General features: G+C 38.3%; 1 protein-coding gene across 2 annotated transcripts; it reads left to right on the forward strand.

Annotated features, from left to right (window-relative positions):
- On the forward strand, window positions 1-26,290 carry APIP (APAF1 interacting protein). 2 transcript variants are annotated; one of them, XM_054585921.1, is made up of 7 exons: window positions 1-173; window positions 11,930-12,030; window positions 16,092-16,140; window positions 17,359-17,476; window positions 18,904-19,039; window positions 21,688-21,855; window positions 26,151-26,290. In XM_054585921.1, the coding sequence occupies exons 1-7, from the start codon at window positions 117-119 to the stop codon at window positions 26,173-26,175; spliced, it is 654 nt and encodes a 217-aa protein (XP_054441896.1). In that variant the 5' UTR covers window positions 1-116; the 3' UTR covers window positions 26,176-26,290. The 2 variants fall into 2 exon arrangements, with proteins under 2 accessions (XP_054441896.1, XP_054441895.1); XM_054585920.1 differs by lacking the exon at window positions 26,151-26,290 and adding an exon at window positions 22,701-23,715.
- The last annotated feature ends 685 nt before the right edge of the window (window positions 26,291-26,975 follow it).

Consider the following 26,975-nt stretch of genomic DNA (forward strand, 5'->3'; position numbering starts at 1 on the left):
GGGATGTCCGCTGCTTCGCCTGATTGTAGCTAGGGCTTCGCCGCGTTTGTCCGTGCGGATCGCAGGGAGCAAAGCCGTGCGAATAACGGAGGCAGCAGGTGTCCCTAGTCCGGGCCATGTCTAGCTGTCCCACTCCGGAGGGACAGTGTTGCTCAAGGCGATGCGGTTTGCAGGTAGGGGCGAGGCCGCGGGTGTCCTTCATTCCTAGCAGGCAAGGCGCCGCTGGGGCCTGGCAGAGGCTTCCGGAAGGCCGAGAGGCGGCCCCCTGACCGGCGCGCTGCGCTCAGCTTCGCGCGGGGACCTGAGGTCACGGCCTGCAGCAGTTGCCTCCAAGGGCTTGGCTGTCCTACGGCGGGAGCTGGGCAGCAAACGATTAATAAAGGAGAAATCACAGAAGAGAGCATTCGGGGTCTTAATTGTGTGTTCTAAAGCAATTTACCAGGAAGACAGACCAATCGAAGGAACGTGCAGCGCCGGAGTGGAAATGGAGCAAGGACTGAGCTCTTGAGCTTACCTTTGCCCACTGGTTACCAACCGGACGTTTGTTTGCGAAGCACGCTGTAGGCACACGTGGAAACGTTCGCCTGGCCCGAGCTGTGCCTTAGTAGCCGTCACTTTCCCTCTGAGCAGTTTTTCAGCCTCAGTTTAGATTGATTATGGGTTGATCATAGAAGTGAGTCTTCCTTAAGTCGAAGTGAAAGGAGCACCCACCCTAGGGCTGCTATACTTTTCATTTGCTTACACACACCAATTTTATGGAGCACCTACGTTCTCACTGATACAGTGATGATTAAAACAGATGACCTAGGGTGTACAGGTATACTAGACAAACAATTTCATTAGAATGTGAGAAGCCTTGCTTATGAGGCAAGGATCAAATTAGCCCCCTCATTCTTCTCCCATTTTTCTCTCTTAAGGATGAAAGTCCCGATTAAAAGGTAACAACCAACCTTAGATTTTATTGTGAAATATTTTTTGGAGGAGGATAAAGTTTTTCTCTACTCAAAGGTTCTTTTTGGCTGGTCTAATAATGAAGTCAACATGGACAGATTAATAAGAGAAAATAACTGAATTTAATAATAAAGAAATAACTGAATATAATAGTAAACAAGGAAACTCCATATACATGAGAGGTTCAGAGGCAGAAAAGTAAAACAAGGCATATGAAGTCTGTCCAGAAAAAAATCCAGCCATTGTTAGTATAATGAGAACGTTTGCCTGACGTTATGTAACCTGGGAGCCAAGGAGAGTGGACTGGAATGTGCATGCGTGACCAATGATGACTTCACTGTACTAGTCAGTGGGGGCTGTGTACTGTGTGGCCGTCACATTCAAAGTGACTGAGCAAGTAGAGCAATGAATCTGCATCAAATTCTGCATAAAGCTTGAACATTTCTTCATGGCTACCATGCTGATGATTCAGAAGACTGCAGCTGTGGGCAGCTGGTGATTGGCAGCTTCATCACAACATCAGGACAATGTACCTGCTCATGGATCATGTCTGGTGCAGAGATTTTTGGTGAAATGTCAAATCACACAGGTAACTCAGCCCCCCTACAGCCCAGATTTGGCGCCCTGCAACTCCTGGCCGTTCCCAAAACTAAAGCCACCTTTGGAAGGAAAGAGATTTCAGACTGTCAATGAGATTCAGGAAAATACAATGGGGTACCTGTTGGTGAATGGGAGAACTGTGTGAGATCCCAAGGTGCCTACTTTAAAAAGAACTGAGGTATCATCATCGTCCTATGTACAGGGTTTCTTGTATCTTGTATCTTCTTCAGTAAATGTCTCTATTTTTCATATTACATGGCCAGATAACTTCTGGACAGACTTCATATGTGACTTTCAGAGCTAAGGCAAAATGCCTTGGAGCTTCAGAGGGGAGAGAAAGGTCACTCCTAGAATGATACAAGCAAATGTCAAGTAATTAGAAGTTTGCCCTGCCTTGTAAACAGGTCATTAAAAGTTATTTCTGGTAATAACTCTTACAGCCAAGGCCCCAAATTTAAATTCTCTTAAGGAGAGGTAAAACTTTCTTCTGAGTCTGCAGGGTTTCGGTTGCCTTCCACTGAAAACAATTCACATGCCAAAGTGGCACATCATGGGGAGGCCTGTTCTGAACCCCTTCAGTGTGTCTACAAATATCGTGTCCTACTGCTGGCTTCTGAGCACCTCAGTCCTCTGGGGAGCTTCCTTTCACAGTCTCCTAAGTGGCTATCCCAAAACCTCACTATCCCTCATCCTCTACCCCAACCCTGTTTTGCAGCTGAGCTTGTCTCCAGAATTGCTAAGAAAATGGAAGCTATTAGGTGTGAACTTGTCAACTTCAATTTCTTCCTTTTTTTACATTTTAATGTAAAAGGTTAAGGACTAGGCACCTAGAATCAGACTGCCTTGGTTCAAATCTTCTCTACCTGGGTGGTCTTGGACAAATTAATCTTTCTTGCAATAATACGGTTATTATAAGGATTAAGTAAAGTCCATATACAGCCTATGGAATCTTGCCTGGCACAAAATAAGCACTCAAAAACTGGTAGTTATTTTTAATATCAATTGTATTATTACAAGGTGGTGCAAAAGTAGGCTTACATTTGTATACGGGACACACTTTATTCTTGTATTATTATTTATTAATTACTGTATTTTCCATAAGAAAAACTAAACCTACTTTAGCCCCACCCTGTATTTACTTGCATCTTTATTCTTCCTCTTGTCTGAGGCAAATATTTCCCTCTTTTCCTAATTTCAGTTTCTGTGTCCACAAATACTGATCTAATATTTAGACTATTGCTCTCCTATAACTTTAATCTCTCTCTCTCCTTAAGTTTACCTCCTAACATGTGAAAGACTCTATTAACCATTTTTTCCTTCTATTTCCCTATCATGCTCTTCATAGCAACACTATGGAAAAAGTCCTTAGAATTCTCTGCCTCTAAGTTTTATTCATTTCTTAACTATGTTTTGATCCAGCTTTTATAACCAGTTCATTGAAACAGTTGTTACTTAAGGTCATGGTTGACCTCATTTACAAATACAGTTGGCCTAGCAAAACTCCAGTCCAAGGTGCACCTGCTCTCCAAGCCATTTGTGGCTGCACTGTGCAGCTGAACATTGCTAGAGAAAAATTATACTACTGTGCTGTTGGGCCTCATGTCTTGTCAAGATTTTAACCTCAAGTTGGCACTCAACATTGTCCAGCATCCCTCCAGTGTTTCCTTAGTAGTTTGCTGTCCCACTCATGGAGATTAGTTGATACCTATGAGTCTCTTTTCAAGGCTCTCATACCTTGTCGCGTTCTCCTTCTGCTGATGACTTTGTTTATACGTAAGAAAATAGAAGTCATGGGATACAGACTTCCTACCACAGAACCTGCAGGTCTGCCTACACATGCATCCATCATCTTTTCAGGTTGCAAAATAGAAGGCCAGTCCTTCCACTTGTGCTCATGATCTCCGTCCCCTCTCACTTTGAAGTTTCTCTTCCTCTCCTTGTCTCTCATACCGTGAATTAATTCCTTTTCTGGCAGGACTGTTTTCAGCAGCATGGCTTTCAAGCACCTGTGTGACCTGGCCCTGCAAACTCATAGTCTACCACTCTCAACACTGCATCACTCTGTTCTAGACAACTAATCATCTTTCCATTCTTTAAACTCCCACTTTCTCACTCTTCGGTCTTCACACCTGCCGTTTCCTCTGCCTAGGGTGTTTGCCTCCACCCAGCACAAAAGCCTGTTTGTGCATACACACTCATCCATCATACACGGGTCTTTCCATATCTGTTAAGCTTTGTGTCCTACTCAATGAAGCCTTCCTTAATCAAAGTAGCTCTTTGCTATTTTCGTGAGTAAGGACTTTGTCTTGTTCATAGCTGAATTCCCAGAAGTGCTTTGCCGGTAAGTACTCAAGAAGTACTTAGGATTCACATCTCAGTGAATGGCATCACTATCACTTAAGCTACTCAACTAACCCAAAACTTGGAGGTCCTTGAAGCCTTCCTTTCCTTCAGTTCTCTCATCCAGAGCTCTGCCTTTCCTTCTAACTTCTAAGATACCTTTCAGCTCCATCCACCATCACTTCCTTGCAATTTCCTTTTAAAACTTTCCACAGCCTCCTTACTGGTCTGGACTTTTGCTTTCTTGATCAGCACCCTTCATCCTCTTCTCTCTACTGGCACTGTAGAAATGTTTCAGAACCAAGATCTGATCATGTCATCTATCTAAAACTGCTCAGTAGTTTTCAACTACCTGTAAATAAAGTCCAGACTTCTGTGCATGGCATGATAGATCCTATATACTCTGCCTTCCTTTCCTCTGCATCCCACAGAACTTAATTTATAACCAGTTCCAACTACTGGGAATTCTGACTGAAATTCTGACTTTCTCCTCTTTACCTACCCAGCATATTCCCACTTTCCTTCATTAAGACTTAGCACAAGCATCCCCTCTATGAAGCTTTTCCTAACTCCTGCTCCCTCCCACCCGTAGCTTCTGCTCCCATAATGCCCTGGATTATCTCACATTGTATGTTGCTTTGTTGCCTTGTTGCTCTGTAACTTAACTTCTTTACTAGACTGACTTCCTCAAGAGTAAGGATTTTATCTTATTCACATTCATTATTGAAGGTCTTCAGTAAAAGTTGTTGAATGAATGAATGAATGGATGGATGAGAGGGCTTCCTAATTAATACCAGAAGAAACACACATAGAGCAAATGTGGCACAGAATCCAAGGAAGGAGTGATCACTTCTTGGTGCAGTGAGAGAGGGAATCATAGATGAAGTGTGTTGGGAGCCTGGTGTGAAGGCTGACAAGCAGGAGTCTGACAGCTAGAGTTGGGATTTTTGGAGATCCAGCATGAGCAGTAACAGTGCAATGAAAAGGGATGTATTGCCTGACAAGAAAATGTCTTAGTTATCTATTGCTGCATAACAAGCATCCCGAAACTGAAGTTTAAAACACAAACATTTCTTCTTTTGGTTGCAGAGGATTAGGAATCCGGGAGAGTTTAGCTTGAAGTTCTGGCTCAGGGTCTCTTGTGAGTTGGCAGTCAAGCGGTCAGCTGGAGCTACTGTTGATCTCAAGTCTTGACTGCAGCTGGTGCAAGCCTCCTAGCCCATGCCTGGAGTCGTTGGCAGGCCTCTGTTCCTCGCTGGCTGTTGGCCTGTCACACGCCTCAGGTCCTCGCCATGTAGCCTTCTGCATAGGCTGCCTGAGGATCTTAAGCAGCTGGCTTTCCCCACACCAAGTGATCCGAGAAAGAGAGGGCAACCCAGTGGGAAACTATAGTCCTATAGCCTAATCCCAAGCCCAAAAGCAACATACTGTCACTTCTGCAGTAGTCTCTTGGTCATACAGACCAACCCCAGAGGCATGTGGAGAGGAACTATACACCATGGTGTGAATACCAGAGGATCATTAAGAGCCATCCTGGTGGTTGACATTCACAAGTAAGCTGAGTAGAACTGGGAGACTTATGTAAAAAAGTGAAATAAAGTATTTGAAAAGTTAAATTAGGACAAGAAAGCAGAAGGATTTAGACTGAGAAGGTGGTATTTAGGTATTAGATGACATGAGGGATAGAATTCAATGATCAAAGTAGTTATCAGTTCAGTATTAATAGTAGAATGAAGGGTAAATTGGAGAAGAAAGAGAAAATGTAAGCAAGGGGACCAAAATGAGAAAAGATAACCTTAATTTTTCCCCAAATATCAGTCTATTATGAGTAATAGCAGTCTATTACTCGACTATTGCAAGAAAAGAAAAATTAGGACAGTAAAGAAGTGTCACAAAATTAATTGCATTCAATTTAAAGGATTACCTTTTGATTCTGAGATTATCCTTCCTACTTTTTTGTGCTTCAAATGTACTTTATTTTTTGAAGAAAGCAATAGTGATTGTTAAATATAACTAATGTTGTAACTTAACAACATTATGTCAGTCCCTAAAATTTAAAAACAACAAAAACTATGGGTTTTGAAATTCAGAAGCCTGAGAACCACTGATTGAGATTATTATAAGAAAACTGATATCCAGAAGGCACTGACTCACCTTAGGGTCTTCTGGCTCTCAGTTAGTGCTTGGCTAACGTGAAGAAGAGTATTTAAGTATGGTGAAGGGCTTTGAGTGGAGGTGAAGTTGCAGAGAAAACCAGCACGCGCAGAGAAGAGAGTGAAGCAGCTGTGCAGGAAGGAACAAAAACAGAGCCGACAACTTTGCCGTGTCTGCATCCAGTCCCTTCCTGAGGCCAGTATCAGGAAAAAATGTGAAAGACTAAAATGAGCAAAAAAGGTAACCAGCTGTCTTGGGCTATCTTTGAACTACGTTCCAACTCAGTATATTGTTGAATACTGACAGTAATGCAAGTAGTTACTGTTCCTAGAAATGCAGTTTGTATTAATGGACATTCAACTTATTGTGGATATTGGTGGATATCCACTTACTGGTGGACATTGTCCTGTTTTTGCTTTCTTTGTAAATCTAGAATTCCTCATTACGTATAGGTGCTCGTGTTTGATTTGAATTCTCTTTGGTACCAGTTGTAACATATTTCTGGTTCCCTCGTTAATGGATGGATTAAATAATATCTTTGGCACATGTTTATTTTATTTTATTTTTTTAAATTATATTTTATTTGATTATACTATTGCAGTTGTCCCAATTTTTTCCCCTTTGCCCCCCTCCACCCAGCACCCCCCGCTCCCTCAGGTAACCCCCACACTGTTCATTGTTCATGTCCACGAGTCATGCATGTAAGTTCCTTGGCTGCTCCATTTCCTACACTGTACTTTACACCCCCATGATTATTCTGTAACTACCAATTTGTACTTCTTAATCCCTGCACCTTTTTACCCATTCCCCCAGAACCCCCTCCCCTCAGGGAACCACCAAAATGTTCTTCTTATCTATGCTTCTGTTTCTATTTGGCTTGTTTGCTTAGTTTGTTTTTTAGATTCAATTATTGATAGATATGTATTTTTTGTTATTTTATTTTTCATAGTTTTGATCTTTTTCATAAATAAGTCACTGTAACATTTCATATAATACTGGTTTTGTGATGATGGGCTTCTTTAGCTTTTTCTTGTCTTGGAAGCTGTTTATCTGCCTTTCGATTCTAAATGAAGTTTTCTTGGTAGTGTAATCTTGGTTTTAGGTCCTTGCTTTTCAGCACTTTGAATACTTCTTGCCAGTCCCTTCTAGCCTGCAAAGTTTCTTTTGAGAAATCAGCTGAGAGTCCTATGGGAACTCCCTTGATTAACAACTTTTCTCTTGCTGCTTTTAAGATTCTCTCTTTATCTTTAACCTTTGGCATTTTAATTATGGGCCACTCTACATCTGTCTTGTTTGGGACTCTATTCTTCCTGGATTTGTATGTCTATTTCCTTCACCAAATTAGGGACGTTTTCTTTCATTATTTTTTTGAATAGGTTTCCAATTTCTTGCTCTTTCTCTTTTCCTTCTGGCATGCCTATGAAGTGAGTGTTGGTATGCTTGAAGTTGTCCCAGAGGCTCCTTACACTGTCCTCATTTATTTTGGATTCTTTTTTCTTGCCGTTCTGATCGTTTTTCGCTTCTGTGCTCCAAATCATTGATTTGATTCTCAGCTTCATCCATTTTACTGTTGATTCCCTGTAAATTGTTCTTTATTTCAATTAGTGTATCCTTCATTTCTGACTGGATCTTTTTTATACTGTTGAGGTCCTCACTAAGATCCTTGAGCATCATTATGACCAGTATTGGGAACTCTGCATCTGATAGATTGCTTATCTCCATTTTGTTTAGTTCTTTTCCTGGAATTTTGTTCTGTTCTTTCATTTGGGTCATGTTTATTTGTCCTCTCATTTTGGCAGCCTTCCTGTGCTTGTTTTTATGTATTAGGTAGAGCTGCTGTGACTCTGTGTCTTAATAATATTGCCTAATGTAGTAGGTGTCCTGTAGGGTCCAGAAGCACGGCCTCCCCTATCACCCAAGCTGGGTACTTAAAGTGTGCCCTCCATGTGGACTGAGTACAGCCTCCTCTTGTAATTGAGCCTTGCTTGCTGTTGTCAGGTCAATGGGAGGGATTTACCCAGGCCAGTCAGCTGCAAGGACTGGCTGTAACCACTGACCACCAGCCTCCACCCTCCATGGAGGAATAACTGTGCTGGGGCCCACACCACAGTGAAAACTTACTTTAGCAGGGCTCTGGTGCCCACCGAGTCTACCCCTTGAGTGTGTCACTTGTGGAGGTGGTATTGCTCTGATGTGGTCTATAACCTTCTACCTGGGGTACGCAGGCTCTAGGGTTTCCCAGAAGGTGCAGGCCAGGGTCAGCCACTGCCTATGTTCTATCTGGGGCTACCTGGCATAAGCTATAAAGCAATCTGCAGATGGCTGCTCCATGTGCTGGGCTGGGAGGTGCCCAAGTATGGCCACGCTGTGAACTAAGGCCAGCTGTTGCTAGTGCTGGGCCTGGGGCTATTTAGCAAGAGGTACTGGGCCTCCTGAGGTCTGCTGCTGCTGTTTGAGAGGATTTAGGAAGATCTGAAGCATGAGCCAAGACAAACCATTCCTATGGAAAAGCCACTGTTAACAGCTTTGGTAGGCTTATGATTTGGGTCAGGCAGAGCCTCAGGGAATCGCCAGGGTGAGGAAAACAGCAGGAGCCAGGTTGATGGCATCTCATATAGGGTGCCTGCTGCTCTGTGGCTCTGTGGGGGGAGGACTCAGAAGAGAAACAATAGCCTCTGCCAGCAATTCTGTCTGGGAGAAAGCTGTCCCCTAGCTCTCACTCTGATGCCAGACACTTCAGTTCTTCCCTTTATGCCACTGGTGCCTTTGAAGCTGCTGCCCTAGTGCTGAAGCTCAGAGGGAATGAGTCTGAGTAAGTCGGTGCATTGGACGATTTAAGAGGAACTGTTTGGGAATCCAAATGTTCCTTCCACCAGCTCAATCCCCTCTGGTTTTTGCAGCCAGAAGTTATGGGGACTTAAGCTCCTGGCCCTGGAACCCTGGGCTGGGAGGCCTGGTGTGGGGCTGGGCCTGCTCACTCCCAAGACATCCCTCCCCATTTTTACCCACTACACATGGCTGTGGGATCAGCCCATTGTCTCTGCATCTTTGCACCTCCTACCAGTCTGGATGGATGTGGTTTCTTTAATTCCATAGTTGTGGGGCCTCCATTCAGCCCAGTTTCTGATGGTTCTGAGAGATGGTTGTTCTGTAGTTTAGTTGTAATTTTGATGTGGTTGTGCAAAGAGGCAAGGTGTGTTTAACTAGTCCTCCATCTTGGAGTTCTCCTGATACATGTTTATTTTATATTTGTTTTAGAGTCCCCAGGAAAATCTCTGTGCAATACAAGCCTCTGTTATGCTGAAACTGAAACAAAAGATAGCAGGTATCTCAGTGACAATTGAGACTGATTTCCTTAAAAAGATAGGTTAAAAATTGGAAAAATAAATAAAAAAAAATACCAGTTGAAAAACTTTACACTTTAATGTTTTTAATATACACAAAATACTGTATAGTGTTGCGTGTTTCTCGCTCACTTAGATCAGCACCTCTACTGTAAGCAGTTGATTGTAATCTATCTTTAGATACATCTTTCAAAATTCTTATTCTAATTGAAAACCAGATGTAACAATAATAGACAAGTCAAGTCATTGACATTCACAGGAATGTTATTAAATACTAACTAAACCTTTCCTTCCTGTCAATTCTTGTTAAAAATATATATTCTGATTTTTATTCTGGATAATTTAAATAACTGCATTTTTACCAAATATATCTCTGTTGGTTCTTGCTGCTAAGTGAAAATTACAGTTTCCCCTTGAAATTACAATTTTGTGAGTTTGAACTATTGAATGAAGCTTTATTAACAACAGCTGCTTTGTCATTGCTATTCCTGTAGAATGAAGCTGGCTAATTGCTGTAATACCTCAGTACTAGACAAGACAAAAAAGCAAAGGGAGATCCTTAATAACAGACCATTTTCTATAATGTTTGCAACTTGCTGGGCAAATTGGTGGTTTTAGGGATTGGAAAACTACAAGAGTCTTCTCATTAGCTGTACTTTAGTATATAATTAAAATAATCATTTATATCCCCAGAAAAGGAAATAGCACATTATACAGGGTATGGATAACTTGGCTAGATTTCATAAGGACAGCTATAGAAAAAGCAACATAGCTTTACTATCAATTTTAATTCAAGAATTTTTAACTCATTAAAATGGGAAGAAAACTAACATTGACTGTGTCACATACTATGCTGGTTGCTTCATATTCATTCTCTCTCATTTTAATCCTCATAATGTTCTCATTTTATGGATCAGTAAACTGAAACTCAAAGTCATGTAAGCAAAAAATTGTGTAATATGGACTTGAATTTATGCCGGTTAACTCCTGAGCCCTGTGTTGAATCAGAATTTTAAAAAATTTCAATGTTTCCATGTCCTTAATTTTATATTTTGAATTTACTCCACCAAATTATCATTCGTAATATCTAAACTAAAGGGGATATATTAGATATTAACGGTGAATTTGGGAAAACACCATGCTTTCAGAAATCCAGTTAAGTAGCTGAAAATTTCAGTCTGTTCAATAATAATTCGTTTGACCTCAAGGCTGTTTTCTTCCCTTTTACTCAGTACCAAGATTTATATAGGGAAGTTTCCTTGCTGTGCTTTCCTTCACTGTGGGCCTATTTTAGCTAGAGGGTATATCCCCATGGGGTTTCTAGTGCATATAGGGATTTTCCGTTAGAAGCCCCATTTTGAGAATGCCCTAGGTTTTGTCTGTGTTTTTTGTAGTTTGCATAGCTGTCAAAATTAAAGCTCAAGGTCACCAGAGTTTTGCAAAAACCTTCAGGGAAATTGATGGCTTTGGAGCTCACTTCCCTCCCAGGTAGAGTTACTCTCACTTACTTTCTTGCCAGGTCAGCAATTTATTTTGAAACATTTTTTTAAATAATTCATTCAGCATTTTAGTTGTTTTCAAAGTTAGGGTTGCATATCATACTGCCAAAAACGGAGTTCATTGTGTTTTTCATTTTTGTTTTCATTAATTTTAACTTTAAAAAAGAGGGGGAAACATTGGTGTTTTTCCCTAAAGAAGTAATTATTAGACTTATATAAAAATAAGGCTCTTCTTTTGACTCAATGTACTGTGCTGATCATTTCACAGTATAAAGAAATATCAAATGATTGTGTTTGTACACCCAAAACTAAAATGTTGTGTGTCAATTATGCCTCAATAAAAATAAATAAGACTCAGTGTTTATCCCAACGTATATGTATGTGTTCCTGTACATACCTATTTTTACAGAAATAGGCCCAGGAAGTATATTAATTGTGATATGTTATTTCCTTGACTTTATATTTCATAATAAGTATACATTGCTTTTATAATAAGGGAAAATGAAACAATCACTATGGTAAAAAAAACAAGGTATTTTTAGAATAAAAAAATGATCTAACAGTATGAACAAGTAGCTATTATAGCATATCATCTATATTATGTGCATCAGTTAAATGTTCTGGGTACTAAAAATTTACTAGCTGACAAGCATGTTCCTTTCAACAGTAGATCTGATTGTATTTCAGCCATCTCAGTAGATACTTGGTGACATTTACTGGGCATTTCTCTACTTTGTTCATATAGCCTGTTTCATAGTGTGGGACTGTAGGCCCTATACTGAGTAATTCAAGGTTGCCACATAGCATGGTAGATGCTTTGTAAACACTAAAAACAAATATGGTTTTTAATAGTTTTCTCCCTCTCAGTAGCCTCTCTGTGGTAGATTTTCTTTTGGTTCGCAGGCTGGCGCTCGATCCACTGAGCTGGGGCTGATAGATTTTCTTAAACTTTCTTAAATTGGCTTCTTAATAGAAATTTCAGCTAGAATAGTCACTTGACAAAATAATGTCTGGTTTTAAAATCACTGTCTTCTTTTTAAGGACAAGGAACATCCAAGATATCTCATCCCAGAGCTTTGCAAACAGTTTTATCATTTGGGCTGGGTCACTGGGACTGGAGGAGGAATTAGCCTGAAGCATGGGTAAGTTTCTGGCTGATTGCATTTCCAGGAATTCTGCATAGAAGTAGACAGCACAGAGCCTAACATGCATTATGTCTGAAGAAAACTGACGTGCAGTTTTGGGTCATCCTGAAGGTATTACGTTTCTACTTAGAGAAATAGATATTTGCATAACTGAATGGAACATGTACAGTATATGTCAAAGCTGCCAATGTAATAAATACCTAAGGATTTGAGGACACAATTTCTAATTAGAATAATTTGGTCCTCAGTCTTTGGAGGACCAGCGTTAAATAACAGGCTGCCAAGTATGTTCGTATGTCTGGAATTTTAAAGGGTCCCCTCTAGATAGACAAGATTTGTTTCAAAGGTTCAGAAATATATTTTAAAGTCACTTAAATACAGATTACTAACCATTGACTTCCTAAAAATTACATTTTATTGAGTCAAAAGAAAGGGAATATGCCATTCTGAAGCACGTGTATCATTATTAATGGGCATAGCACCTGGTGGTCCATGTTGCTCAGTGGACAGAGCCAGAGGTACAGAACTAGAAAGAGAAGGAATGACTAGTATTTAATACTTCATTAGATTCATTTGGAGTCTTTCTCCCAAGAGGATAAAGAAATAAGTAACTTACCGACAATGAAAAGAGAGGTGGTAGAATCTCATTCTCTCACGTGTTTTTTCCTCTTGGAATGGTTAGGAATGTTATTGTCTGGAGGCTGAATGTTAAACTGAGTAGCTTGATTTATTTCTTTATCTTAATTCACTTTCTTTAACAAGATTAGATTGCTACAGTATTTATATAACATTGAGAACACAGACTAATACCCCAAGGGGGCTGCATTGTGTACAAGAAACAGAACGTAAAATGTTTTGTTCAAAACCAGGACATTTTGAACAAAAGGGATTTTATGACATACCACAAGATGGTGCCGTTGCGATTTCATCTGCCTCAAATTTGACGAGGTACATCCTGAAACATTAATGGAACTGTGGGAAATGGCAGGAGGGGCCTTGCCAACAACTGTCACAGCAGTGTGAGTAGGGATGCACTCTCTCTGGCAGCGTTTCGGTCACGTCATACGTTCATCCATGCTTCTTAACATCAACCCAGCGCTAACGTGTCAAGTTAGCATTGTACAGGTTTTCAGATTATTTTGCCAAAACTTTTTAAATGACCTGTTTCCAGCAAAGTCCTACAAGAGCAACATTGGTTATTATTTTATCCATTCAGGAGTTGAGTCCCAGTACTGGTTTCTCAGCTGTATTATTTAAAATAAATCACATTCTAAACATTGCCTTTAATTGACTGCTTTTTATTTGCATATACAGAAGTAGTTTGTGTATGTACAAGACAGAGCTTTTTAACAAACTGAATTAAAATAACCATTTTAAACTGGCTTTTGTTTTTAAAGCAAAGTTAAAAATAGAATGCAGGTAAGGGGCTGCTGCAAATCTCAAGGGGGAATTTTTTTTTATCATAAGGACATAAAAGACTATGTTCCTTCTAGAAGAATTTTACTGACATGTATACTGAAACTGTGTGGTCACCCTGAAGTACTCACCAGTACCTTTTAAAATTAAATGGCTTTTATAACACTAATTAATCAGTTTAGAGGAAAATTGCATGGTATATAAAATGCTTTTGCCTTAAATTCTCAGTGGGTAAGGAGCTCCTCCTGGAGGTCACAAGTGGAAACAGCCACAATTTTATGGCACTGTATTACTCAATTTGTACCCTACATGGTAAGATAGGTAATTTGTAGTAAAATTTGAATTTTTCCTCTAAGACCTAAATGACTTCATAAGCCCACATCAACTACTACTTTATCAGCAATGTTATTCTCATGCTGTTAGTGAAAGCTTGGTCTTCTTTGATGCTTAGAACAAACAGATTTGGAATGAAGTACAAACCTAGTAGATTACATTTCTAGAGTAATACTGACAATAAGCTTTTTGGGAATATAAAATAATTTACCGAAGCCAAGGTTTAGCTGATAGTATTCCAGCTTATGCTACTGATGTGTGATACCAAAAGATGTATATAAAAGACAGCTTAAGACACATCTAAGAGTTAGGTCAGAAGGAGGAAGAGGAGGGCCAACAAAATGACAGTAACCAAGGCAGTCCTCTGGTAGGCAGCAGCCACTGTGTTTAGGTCAGGTCCCTACCGTTCACATTTAGCATTTCCTGTTTTTATGGCCAGAGGTGCTAACCCTGTTGCATGCTATTAGAATTAAAATCAATAAAATAGACAAGGTAATTAAGATTTAAATGACTAGACAGTAAATAAAAAATAGATATATTACAAACTCTTGGGTTTTGTCTGTGTGCTTACCACTTGTGAAAGAGCAGGGAGTATAAAGAAATAAATTCCAAAACTTAATACCTTGAAATTTAAAATGCTTTTCATTTGTGTCTTACAGCACCAAGTAAATACTTCACTTTTAGTCTTTGGCATGTCTTCCTCCTAAAATAAAAGCTATGCCATCTTTGTTATTTTTACCCAGATATCTCCTTCTTTGTAGGTGTAAATATATCTTTTCTAAAACCTATGTACCTAATCTTTAAATTATCCAAAGTTGATCAAAGTCTAAACTAATTTCCATTTCACAAAGGCAGTAATAAAAGCAGATTTGGCGTACCAAATCACTTGAATAAACAGAATAAATACCCTGGATTTTCCTACTTTGTCAATGGATTTTATTTACCAGCAGACTGTTTTGTACTTTATTTGGGTCGGTTCCCAGGACTGCATCAATTTCTCCCACAAAAGAGGACCTGCAAGTCCACTTACCACGGGAGGTAATTAGAGTCCACCCCACGTTATTCTAGGGTTTCTTCCCTACCCCTTCCCACTGGTTCTAGAGGAGTGCCATTCTACGGTTTTCTCAGGCAACAAAGCTTTAAAGCACCAGTTACTTTGTGAAAACAAACGTTTTCATGTTGCTTAGGCACTTTGGTTTTCACTGCCATTTTCAGGGCAGGCATTTATTTTCTAGTCCTTAATTTAAGAGCGAACCATTAGGGAACTTTAATTTCCTTATATTTTGTCAGTTCCAAGTCAGTAGGTTTACTAGTGACCCCAACTTTCACAGCTTGATTCAATACAGGCTGTCCTTCTCATTTTCATTATGGAACAGTTAATATTTATTCCGTGTCCCTGTGTCCATGCCTCAGTGGCAGAAGCTGGAGCATGCATCCACTGGCATTCCTTTTGTTTGCACATGTGTGGCAGCTCTAATGCCCTCCAGGAGCAAGTGAAACCAATAAATGAGCCGAAGACTCTTTGTGAGACGGGGGAGCAGAGAGAATTTAGAGAAGATTTTGATATTAATTTCCAAGTCAAATTTGGAAGCACCTTGTGGTACATGGTAGGGTATAACACAACATTCTTTAACAGAGACAACTCCAGATGTAGCCATGTCTTTTATATATTTAACTTTTGTAACTGTCTTAGCCTTATTACCAAATATTTTCATAAGGTAGGTGTGCTTTTCAAACAGGAAGCGTACTGCTCCACCCAAAAGGTAGCCATGTTAATTCTGTAATTTTAATAAACTGTCCAGCAGAGGTCTCTGAACTTCATGTTTTATAGTAAGAGCATTTAAAAGAGTAAAATTAAACCTGATTATTTGCAAGACAGGTATGTACTCCTAGTGAGTATATTTCCCCTGGTTGGATTTTAAATTAACTATATTCCACTTATACTAGGATAAACTCTGCTTATTCATGCTTAAAGATTCATGCAAAAGTCTTGTGTTTTCAGGTTTTATTTCTCCTAACCAGATAAAAGCCTGGTTACCAATGATTTTGCCCCATAAAAAGAAATAGAGAAATATATATGAAAACGTAGAAGACTACCACGTTTTACTGTGTCACCAGCATTACATAAGGCATTAAAGTATTTGATTTCTTTCTATACAGCCTCTGCCATTACTTAAATCAAGCTGCTGCTTGCATGACTTGATTTATGCGAAACATTAATGATTGGACTGCAAGGATGCGTTTTTCTTTGTGCAAAAGCAAAATGTTAGAGTTAAATAAATACCAATCTCTATATTTTGTGTTACCAGCAATGAAATCTACATTGCTCCTTCAGGAGTACAAAAGGAACGGATTCAGGTATGGTAAAGGGATCCTTCTTAAACCTAAATGTGTTTTCTTCTGCACTGGACAATTATTTTGTGAAGTGAAATTAATCTTAAAAGAAATGTTTGTTTTGAAGGGTGGTTATATTATGATAATTTGAATAACTAATTAACAAACATTAGTTGAGCAACTATTAATTTTTTTTAAGGTAGTAATTATCCTCTATGCAACCAGTGTGTTTTGAACTCCCATTCAGCCTCTAGAGGGCAAATGTTAATAGCATAATCTTAAGTCATAGTATAAAAAGGGATTCTAACTTTGCAGCTTTATAACACCATCTTTATCAGGCTAGTAGGATAGTCAGATTGACGGCCTCAAATGAACCAAACTTGATTCCTATTTGATAATAGCAAAGCTATTCCAATTTAAAGTTTATAAACCTTATTTCAGAATTTTGAGAAGACTCATTTGTATGAATGCCTATAATACCCCAACTCTATTTAAAATGACCATGTAATACTTAACTTCTACCTATGGAATAATGCTTTATTTAAATATTTGTGATAAACTCTGTAGTTTGTAGTTGGTAATAAACCCTGACAGATGCACGTTACAGATCAGGAACATGCATGCATTACTAGGAAATATCTGTGACTCTACATAAGTACTCAGAACTTTAAGAGTAATATACCTTGTTGAGATTAACGTTTCTGAGTACCAGCTAAGTATCTCAGGGGATAAGAAAATTTTACTCTATATTTTTCCTCTTATATTATGACACTAAAATACCCATCTCAGAATAATGGCTTCTTTATATAGTCTCTCTGAAATATAGTTGAAACCTAAATTGATGAAGCGACAGCCACATCATTGCATACATGTTAAATATTCCATATCGATTTTTTCTTCAAACTCTAAAGGCAGGTTTTTTCAGCTCTCTTGAGTTAAATTTTAGCTGTCATCAGGATAAAATATTTTTTATTCTCAAAATGGGTAAAAAAAATGGGTATGAATACTTAAAATACGAGTTGAATATGTATACATATATAATCACTCTGTGTGAATGCATACTGTCTACATGGGTGGGCAAAAGCAGGTTTACAGTGGTAATACAACTATAATACAATAATACAATAAACTTGTGTACTCATAACTGTAAACCTACTTTAGCCAACCCTTCTATTACAAGAAAGGGGACATTTCTAATGATGTGGTATAAACCTTTTTTTCTTTTCTACCCTCTATAAATAGCCTGAAGACATGTTTATTTGTGACATCAATGAACAGGACATACATGGACCTCCGCCGTGCAAAAATCTAAGAAAAAGCCAGTGTACTCCCCTTTTTATGAATGCTTACACTATGAGAGGTAGGCAGAAAATGTGTTTGATGTAAAGAATACTTGTAGAGTAGGCTCCCCTAAATAATGGTGTCGGTTGTTACTGGTAATGTTTCTTTGGCACCTACTATGCGCAAGAGCTTTCCACGTGTTAACCCCTTCAGTCCTCGCATCTGCCTGCACGGAAGGTCCGTTATTACTCCGTGTTACATGGGGGAGGACAGAGGCTCTGGGATGGCTTTTCCAAAACAAACAGCTAGTAAGTACGGGGGCCAGAATTCCAACCTAGATCAGTGGGACTCTCCTAGATTGTCAAACTGACTAAACGCCATGTTGACAGTCAGATTCCCACTCTCAGTTTAGGGTTACGCCTTTGGGAACTTGTAGTAGAAGTAAATCAAATTGCAATGAGGGTGAATCAGCCTTCTCCTCACTTTCGTGGGAGTAGTCCTGACTGTTTGAAAAATTTACTGGGTGATAACAATAGGAGTCATATTTTAATTCCCCAAAATCATGGTAAAAAACCAGCCTGGAAAGGTTGAACCTACAGGACCTAATGTAAAAATAGAAAATTATAACTGAAGTACTGGCTCAGATGTAGCAATGAAGTCATTAGAACTACGCTTTACTATGGTCACTGAGTGAAGTCAATACTGAGTAAGTTATCATGCTATGTTCTGATCCTGAACATTATCAGCTGTTACTGAAAGGATAGAACTTCAGGAAAAGATTCTAATATCCTGAACGACCTTTCCCAGCATAAAACTAGATAAACTTCCAAATTTCAAAAATAGCAATTACTGAATTTCATAGCATTCGAATCCTTTTTTAGGTAAATTTATTACATCTATACCTTAAGATCCCTACCATCTCTTATGCTACCAAGATATGTCCTGTGCTATAAAGCCTAACTTGGTAATTAAGGGCCAGACTGACCTGGGTTCAGATTCAAGTTCTGTCACTAGTGTCTGTGAACCAGAGACAAGTTCTTTGTAACCTCTCTGAGCTTCCATTGACCACTAAATAGTGACCTCTATGGCGGTTGTGATGATGCAAAAAGATAGCATATAAAAATAAGGTTTCCCCATTGCCTGGCCAATAGGAACCCCTAAGTAAGTGGCAGTATTATGATTGTGATCTGCGTGATTATTATAGCCACACTTCAGACCATCTCAAGATACTTCATGAGCACATGTAAAGTATTCTGAATTGTTCCAATACTGGATAAAGTGTAATTTCTTTTGCTCTCTGACTCCTCTATTAGTATTTCTTTCTTCCTCCCTCCCTCCTACCTTACTACCTACTGCCAACTTATTCTTTGCCAAGAAAAACAAGTCCATAATGATGTATAAACGTGTGTGTGTGCACGCACGCCTGTTTGTGTGTTTGTGTGTGTATTTTCTTTAAAAGTATAATTCAGCTTTCACCGAGCACGCGACTTCTTCTTTCTCTCCCAGGCGCCGGCGCAGTGATTCACACCCACTCAAAAGCTGCTGTCATGGCCACCCTCCTCTTTCCGGGCCGGGAGTTTAAAATTACACACCAAGAGATGATAAAAGGAATAAAGAAATGTACCTCAGGAGGGTATTATAGGTATTATTTTCCTACTCTTGCTTAAATAATTTGAAAAGTATCCTTTCTTCTTTTGATAAACAGGCTACTGATTTTTTAATGCATTTAATGAGATATTGTGGGATCTATGTTAAATAATACCCCACGTAATATTCTTTTTCCAAATCTGTTCTTAGTGACACAAACCAGATGCCTTCCCTCCCCCTCCCCAACTCTCACCAGAGCCTTGGTAAATTATTAGCAACGTGAATAATGAAATGTTTGTCAGAGCAAAATGACAAAACCTTGGCTGAGACGTCTATAAAGACGGAAAGATTATGTTCCTGCACTGAGGCACCCAAAGAGCAAGATCTCCACACCTTCACTTTGTCTGCAGGAAGTTTCAGCCCTGACTAAAGTTTTCACTTCGTTTGGATTTGATCTAGTATTTCTAGAACATGTTCATGTTTATAAAAGTTTTATTATTATTTCAGTTACGTAGATCTCCATGTTTTTTATAATTTTTCACTGTGGAAAGTGGCATAGATAGTATAAAACAAAGGTCGCGATAGAATCAAATAAACCCACCAGCCCACAAAAATGTAGTAATTATTCATCAATCTAGAATATAGTGACGTGATGAAACATGCTCTCGGTGCTCAGATACAAGCTAAACATTTCATTTGGATGTATTGGCGTTCCTACTCCTGAGTCTGCACCCTTCCTAATTTTCTTAAAGGGTCTTGTTTAAAGGAAAAGGGTGCCAGTTTTTCTAAAGTGTTCTTACAGCAATACCTTATTGTTGCTGCATGTAACAGAAGGTACATGTTTAAACTAGTGTGCTGAGAAATTAATTTTATTTGATTTTAGTTAATATTTATTGTGTACCTAAAGCATTCCTCAGTGCTGTGAAATACCTATTTACAAAAGTTAAAATATTTATGTTATGAAAGTGTACATACTAAAGAAAGTATAGTTGCCTTTTCCATATCTGGGTCTTGAAGGAAAGGTCTTATGTGTGATATCGATTTCATCAGCATTTGATTGCTTTTGTGAAGGAATAAAAATAGAAGAACATACAAAAGGGTGGGTAGAGGAACAGAGCGCAATAGAGAACTTTGGAATTGTGGGGCGGGGAGGACATGAATTCTTGAAAAGATGCCAGTTCTTATGTATTATACATATTCGGTATATTCTTGTGAATGTTTCAGAATTTAAAGAATAGAAACTTTTCTATGGGAAATCAGTAACAGAGTCATTATTTCAGTCCCGTGGGGAGTAATATTTTATCAGAGTCTGGGGAGAATCCTAAGGGTCCAGTTTTCAAAAGTAAGAGCAGTAAGGGCTGGATGAAATAAGAAAAGAAGGTTCCAATATTCTCTATTCTGTTTTATTAAGTCCATCATGGGGAAAATTTTTTTGAAGTACCTAATTCTTATCAGCAGAGGTTACCATATTTAAATGTAATCTTCCTCCCTTTTGGAAGCAACATGTGTACGGTAGAGTGAAAAGAACACTGTTTGATGGTCAAGGACTTCTCTTGCTCTGTCCCTCATTTAACTTATAAGGATTAGTGTAGAGTGGGTGGCTTGGATTGAATTATCTTTCAGGTCTTTTTTGCTCTGGAATTATTTTGTCCCTGAAAATATGTCCGACTATTCAGTATATGCTCGAGGAAAATATCAGTTTGTGGCTCTCCTGGCTAATATTAGGAAAGATTTGGGACTAGCAATTCATTCCTTTCATATTTAAGAATATTTTATAATTACCTCTACTTTACTTAAGTGAAATAATGAGCAACTCTGTACTGTTAATAATAATGGCTGGCCAAGTTAAACATGGCAGCTACTTAGCCTCCACCTGCCCTAAACTAGCAACTTCTGATACTGCTTTAGCAGAACTTTTAGGTGAAGTTTAGCCATTACGGAAGGAGTGAAAAAAGCAGATGTTACATTACCAAGGCAAGAGAAATTCATGTAACGAGTCTGAGTTTCAACTGGTTATAAATGACTTAAACTTTACAGCAACTAAGTTATTTGCTTAAATGTTATTACATGAATAAAAAGGAAAACACACATTCTGATTTTATCACATGTATTCAGCAAAACAAGGCAGAAGTAAAAGATGTTCTGATGCCTCATATTTAAGAATGGTCTGAAATATTACTGTATTTTTAATAGTGATCTCCAGAACTTTCTTGATATCCCAGTACCACAGACCACACCTGTATTTATTTGCCTGAGATACTCTGGGGTCCTGCAGAGTTAAAGTAATATGTTTTTTATCATTGAAAAATTCCTACTTAATAAGTAGTTCAATTGTTAATGCCTCAGTTTTGGTTCTGATATCTATCTTTTCCCATCTTCTCTTAAAAATATTTTGATTGTCTCTGCTTCAAGGAAATACTTGTGTGATCTTGATAATTTCTGTTAGGTCTTGGTATCCTATACAAATTTCTGCCACTTACTAGTCTTAGGATCAGAATAATGCCTACTAAATATGCAAGGCATCTTTTAATACAGATGTTTGTGCAAGATACACAGCATGACATGCAACACTCGTTCATAATTTGGAGTGGCTTTCCAGATAGAAAGAGACTGTCTAACTGGTTGCTTGAAAAAAATTTAAAAATTTTACCTATGAATACTTTTGTTTTAATGGGAAAAAGAAAGGCTTGTTCTGGCTTGTAGATATGATGATATGTTGGTGGTGCCCATTATTGAGAATACACCTGAGGAGAAGGACCTCAAAGAACGAATGGCTCGCGCAATGAATGAATACCCAGACTCCTGTGCAGTACTAGTCAGACGTCATGGAGTTTATGTCTGGGGAGAAACGTGGGAGAAGGCTAAAACTATGTAAGTATAAATCAAAGAACATTTGGAACAAGTCACCATGCTCTGAATGTGAACGAAAACAAAATAAGTCTTAGGATTTTAAATGAAGTGTGATTTTTTAAAATATGTTATTAGTCAAATTGATTTAAATTTAAATAGCTTATTATTATTGTTTCTAGATATTTGATTTGCATTGTATATTTATTTAGCCCTGGCCAGGGTAGCTCAGTTGATGGGAGTGTTGTCCTGTAAACCAAAGGGTGGCAGATTTGATTCCCTGTCAAGGCACATACCCAGGGTGCAGGTTGAATTCCCCGTCAGGGCACGTACAAAAAGGAAACCATTATTTCTCTCTCTCTCTCTCTCTCTCTCTCTCTCTCTCTCTGCAATTAAAAAAAATGTCCTTGGGTGAGGAGAAAAAAATTTTTTTTTTTTTTTAAGAAATATTTATTGCATGAGCTATTTGGCATCGTGCACTTTAGTGCAAAGAAGGAGAGACAGATCTTGTTCTCGGAATTTAAGGTTGGAAGGGAGAATAAACTAATCCAAGTTATGTAAAGGTTTGCTACATTTATTTCAAAAAATGGCACAGAGTGAAAAATTTAAATTTATATAAGTGATATATTTTAAACTCCCTTTTATATCCTGAGAAGGATATAATGTGGTTGCCTGATTCGGTATTATTTCTTTCCATGTTTTAATATTATTGGGGGCAAACTAAGAAAAATTTAGCTTAAAATTGAGAAAAATTGCTAACCCTGCTAGGAATAGGGCTAACTTGATGGAGAGGAGAAGTGTGATTATTAGGATTGGAGAACTCTTGTGTCTCTAAAGACCTTCAGTTCTTTTTGCTTTTTCTTTTATAGGTGTGAGTGTTATGACTATTTGTTTGATATTGCCGTATCAATGAAGAAAGTAGGACTGGATCCTACACAGCTTCCGGTTGGAGAAAATGGGATTGTATAAGCCAAATGGAAATTTATATACAGAGGCAAAGCTTATCTTAATTATTACTTTTAGAAAAAACCTATTTTTTTAAGTTAATTGAAAATTTTCATGCTGCCATTAGTTTGTCACTAAATACTGCAGATAATCACCCTGAGTCTCTTCTTGGCATTGATTTGCTTAAATTCTGTTATTTTAAATGACAATGCAATAGAATAAAAATTTTATAATGAATGTTTTTTGTTTATTTTTTAATCCATAACAGCAAAATATTTCCTTTTAAGTTAATACTCTTTTTTGTACAGACTCCCAGGGGATTTCTCTTATTCTTTAAAGTTTTAAAGTTGCTGATGATAATAGAATTCTTGGGAAATTTCCCCTTAGTTATGGAATAAACTGTTTCTTGTTTTTGCCAAAACTAGCGGCCAGTTCTCTGTATTTTATGTGACTGTACAGCAGCATTACTAGTGATCATTCCCTGCTTAAAACATTTTTCTTGGACTGGTGTGATTTTCTGCTCACCTCATTGGTCGTTTTTGTGGTTACCTTGAATTTTTCTCCCCTATCAGACTTGGAAATGTCCGAGGGTCTCAGGACTGTCTGCCCTTAACCATGGTCTTCATCTGTACTTTCTCCTAGGAGATCTCATGCAATGCCATCGCTTTAAATATCATCTACATGCTAATGCCTCACAATGCTTTATTTCCAGCCCAGACCTCTGTACATTCCAGACTTATCTCTCCACCCTCTACTTCTCACCGCTTGGATGTCTAATTGACATCTTAAACCTTCCAGTGCCTAAAACAATACTATTGATTTTTCTTCCCTGTGAGCCATTACCATCCCGTCTCCCCCAAACGCCTCCCAAAAAACCTCTCTGGAGATGGCCCTCTGTGTTGTTCACCACAACTAAGGCAACCCCTGACACATTGTAAGCACTCGGTATTTATCTGTTCTCCGGATTCTTCGTGGAGGTTCTCCCACCAGGGAATAATAGTTTTGGTCACTCTGCTGAACCTCATTGTTAAAGTGGAGCTAACAAATGAGGTGATGTATGTGAAAGAGCAGTCATTTAAACTGGGCCACGGCAGAGCCCATCTTTGGGAGCTTCTTCGCCACAGGAAATGCAGAAAAGGTTTACAAAGCCTGGTGAAAGGTGTTTTCTATTCAGAAGAATATGATCCCTACAGTGTGATTGCTAGGTGCTGAGGGGCAAAGGTGAAGACAAATACAGCTTTGGGGGGGGCGGTGCTTGTTCTGTGCCTGGCACCTGGGTGTCGAGTGCGTGTTTGTGGAAGGGGGCAGCAGGCTTCTTCCCGCGCCCCTCCGACAGTTGCTCTCTCAGTTATTCCTCTTTCTTTAAAGAAGGGGAACGGTTGGCTATGCGTGAAGGATTAAACTTGTAAGAGATCTAGATTAAACACCTTTATTTCATTAAGTGTAGGACATTCCATTCTCAGCTTGAATAAGGGATTAACATATTTTAGTCAAGAGTCTGTCATTTGTTTCTCAAATGATTTTAGAGCCATTTGGTTTTGGTCCCACCCAGCTCTCTTTTTTTAGACGTACCTCAAAATAATATAGTTCCCCAGAGCATGTTCCAAACAATCAGAAAGGCAAAGTCACAACTTTAAGGAGAGTTTCATCTTATATTTCAATGTGTTCAAATACTCCCCTTTCAATGAAGAAAACTGCCGTCTCATCAGCAGTTCTAGTCAAGTGGCTGGATGTAGGACTAATGACATGGATAGCGCTTTTCAAGAAGCAATTCAAATTCTCACGCCACAGCACTTTAAAGCGTGGCTACAAGAGAAGGAGAATTTGGTGTTCATTTCACTAATCTGTATCTCTAGTCACTGAATCATCACGTTTTGGATGATACTGAAATAGGCGTTCTTTTGTGATTATAAGTTATAAGCTGTGTTCATCTCTTTTGCAGTCCCAATTGTGTAATATGTATTGTTTGAAAGTATATTTTCTGAAAATTAAATAAACTTGACTTAAGAAAAACTAGAGATAGTTTGTCTCTATTGACCTCCTCCTTGTTTACATTTCTACACATTTTCCCTATGGGACTTTTAGAGGCCAGAGAATAAGCAAGCCAATTTTTATCATAAATCTCCTTTGTGATTGTTCTTGATGCTTTCTGATTTAGAAGTAGTTAAAGGTTAAGAAGGTAAAATGAATGTATCCATGTCATTAGAACAGCCTCTAGCATAGGCCTGGTATAATTGTAGTGATCAAAGCAGTCTTTAGGAACTCACAGACTGTAGTAACCACCTTTAAATACAGCATATTACATCTAATTCTTAAAAGAACCCTTGAAGGTATTATCCCCATTTTATAGATGAAGAAAATGAAATTCAGAAGTTATATTACCCACATAAAAATTCTACCAGTATCATTCAGTAAGCCCTCTGCACTTTCCTGCATTAACTCAACTTTATCTCATCAATATATCACTAGTTGCTCTTAAGTGTGTAAAGAGGACTGTTAAAGCATTTGTGGCTTTCGAGATAGGCATTAGAGACTTGGCTCTAACACAATTTTTAATATGTTCACAAAGAAGCACCTTTGGCTTTAGGGACATAATATTTCCCAAAATTTCTTCAGAGACCATTTATTAATGATGCATTCCATTTCCATTTATTATTGAACTATATGATTCAGTTTACCCTTTTATTTTTTAATGCAGATTGATTTTATTTATTTTTTAATGTCAAGATCCATTATAAAATATTTAAAAATTTAAATCCATTATAAAGTTTCAGCAATCATGACACCAGTTAGGTTGTGCTAAAGCTGATTCTTCTGTCTGTCTGAGGTTAAAAAGCTCCTCTCTCACTATTGTTCAGTCATTCATTCCAGGTGATTTCTCTACAATTTAGTTGTAATTCCAGGTTGGTCCTGGGAGGAGGTCAGTGTGACTTCCACTCACTCCTCCGCCATCTTGATTCTCTTATCCTTTTAAATGTAAATATAGAATTCTGTTATTTTACTTATAATTTTACTAAGAACCTTTGACGTGAGAGCCGCATCTTTGCAAGTGAAACCCAGGAATTGTTTTCTTTTTTATAAACAGTACAGCTGCAAGATAGGCTTGAAAGCTAACCAGTAAAGTGAAAATTTCCAATAGTCATAATTACCGTAAAACATCCTCTAATTCACCCATAGAGTACAGTACTATATATGTGATTTGTGAATGGAACCTACTCTCTTTCATTCTTTCAGTAGTAAATGTTTATCTATGACCCTCAAGTAATCATACTTTTTCCTTTCTTGAGGTTATAGAAGAAGAAACCATAATCAACCATTTATCTACTATTGAACAATGTTTTAAAGTCACTCACAAATTTTTCTGTTGGTTTCAGGCTTAATTGCATTGATCACATTTAATATAATTAAGGAAAAAGGAGTGTTGTCCTGATGTGGAACCCCTTTACGTTAACACAAACATGATGCACCACCACTGTGACTGGAACTCACTAGCTAAGATTCCTTCTCTTCTCATGCATGGTTAAACTTTCCAAAGAATAAACTTTTCTTTCCCATGCTCTGAACATAAAGAGATTTTGTGTGTATGTGTGTGTTCATTTAGGCTTGTATTATTTTATAAAAACTGAGTGAAAAGCACAACACTCTATCCCAAGGAAACACAATACGTCAAGTGTAACAAGTACTCTCTTGGCGCGGGCAGTTGTGTTGGTGACAAATGTAAGGCACCCTAATTGAATCACTGATGACCCTCTGTAAGCTTATCAGTTTGATACAAATGATCTAAAAGACACAAGAAGGATACAATTACAAGAAAATGGAATAGAGACATCCCCAGGGCACTGAATGTTCCCAGGTGGGGAGTCTTTACCCTTCAAATGATAAACCTAGCATAGTAAGGAGTTGTCAATAGATGTTGAATGAATGTTTCTTGGCCTCCCAGCAATATGAAAACAGATGAGTGTTCTGAGTAAAATGAAATGTCTGACTCTTTTGGGAGAGAATTGAGCTTGGGAAAAATGATGTCATGTTAGCTTTTATATTACGGACATAATTGGTCATGGTGGTTGGTGGAATAGAATTGAGAAAATCTTAAATCCCTGTTTAGGACAGAATTAGGAGGGGGAGTTATATATAAACTCAATATAAAATCAATATTACATCGAAAAGGAAAGGGTTGGGAAGAACAAGGTTATTAAATA

This window comes from Pteronotus mesoamericanus, unplaced genomic scaffold (assembly GCF_021234165.1).
Source record: "Pteronotus mesoamericanus isolate MK-2021 breed Mesoamerican mustached bat unplaced genomic scaffold, CSHL_Meso_final contig_90, whole genome shotgun sequence".
Classification (NCBI taxonomy): Eukaryota; Metazoa; Chordata; class Mammalia; order Chiroptera; family Mormoopidae; genus Pteronotus; species Pteronotus mesoamericanus.

Excerpts from the sequence above, each read along its gene's own strand:
- APIP (XM_054585920.1), top strand. The coding sequence starts at position 117 with ATGTCTAGCTGTCCCACTCCGGAGGGACAGTGTTGCTCAAGGCGATGC. Across the intron at positions 16,141-17,358 it reads TACAAAAGGAACGGATTCAG|CCTGAAGACATGTTTATTTG; the intron begins GTATGGTAAAGG and ends CTCTATAAATAG. Across the intron at positions 17,477-18,903 it reads GAATGCTTACACTATGAGAG|GCGCCGGCGCAGTGATTCAC; the intron begins GTAGGCAGAAAA and ends TTTCTCTCCCAG.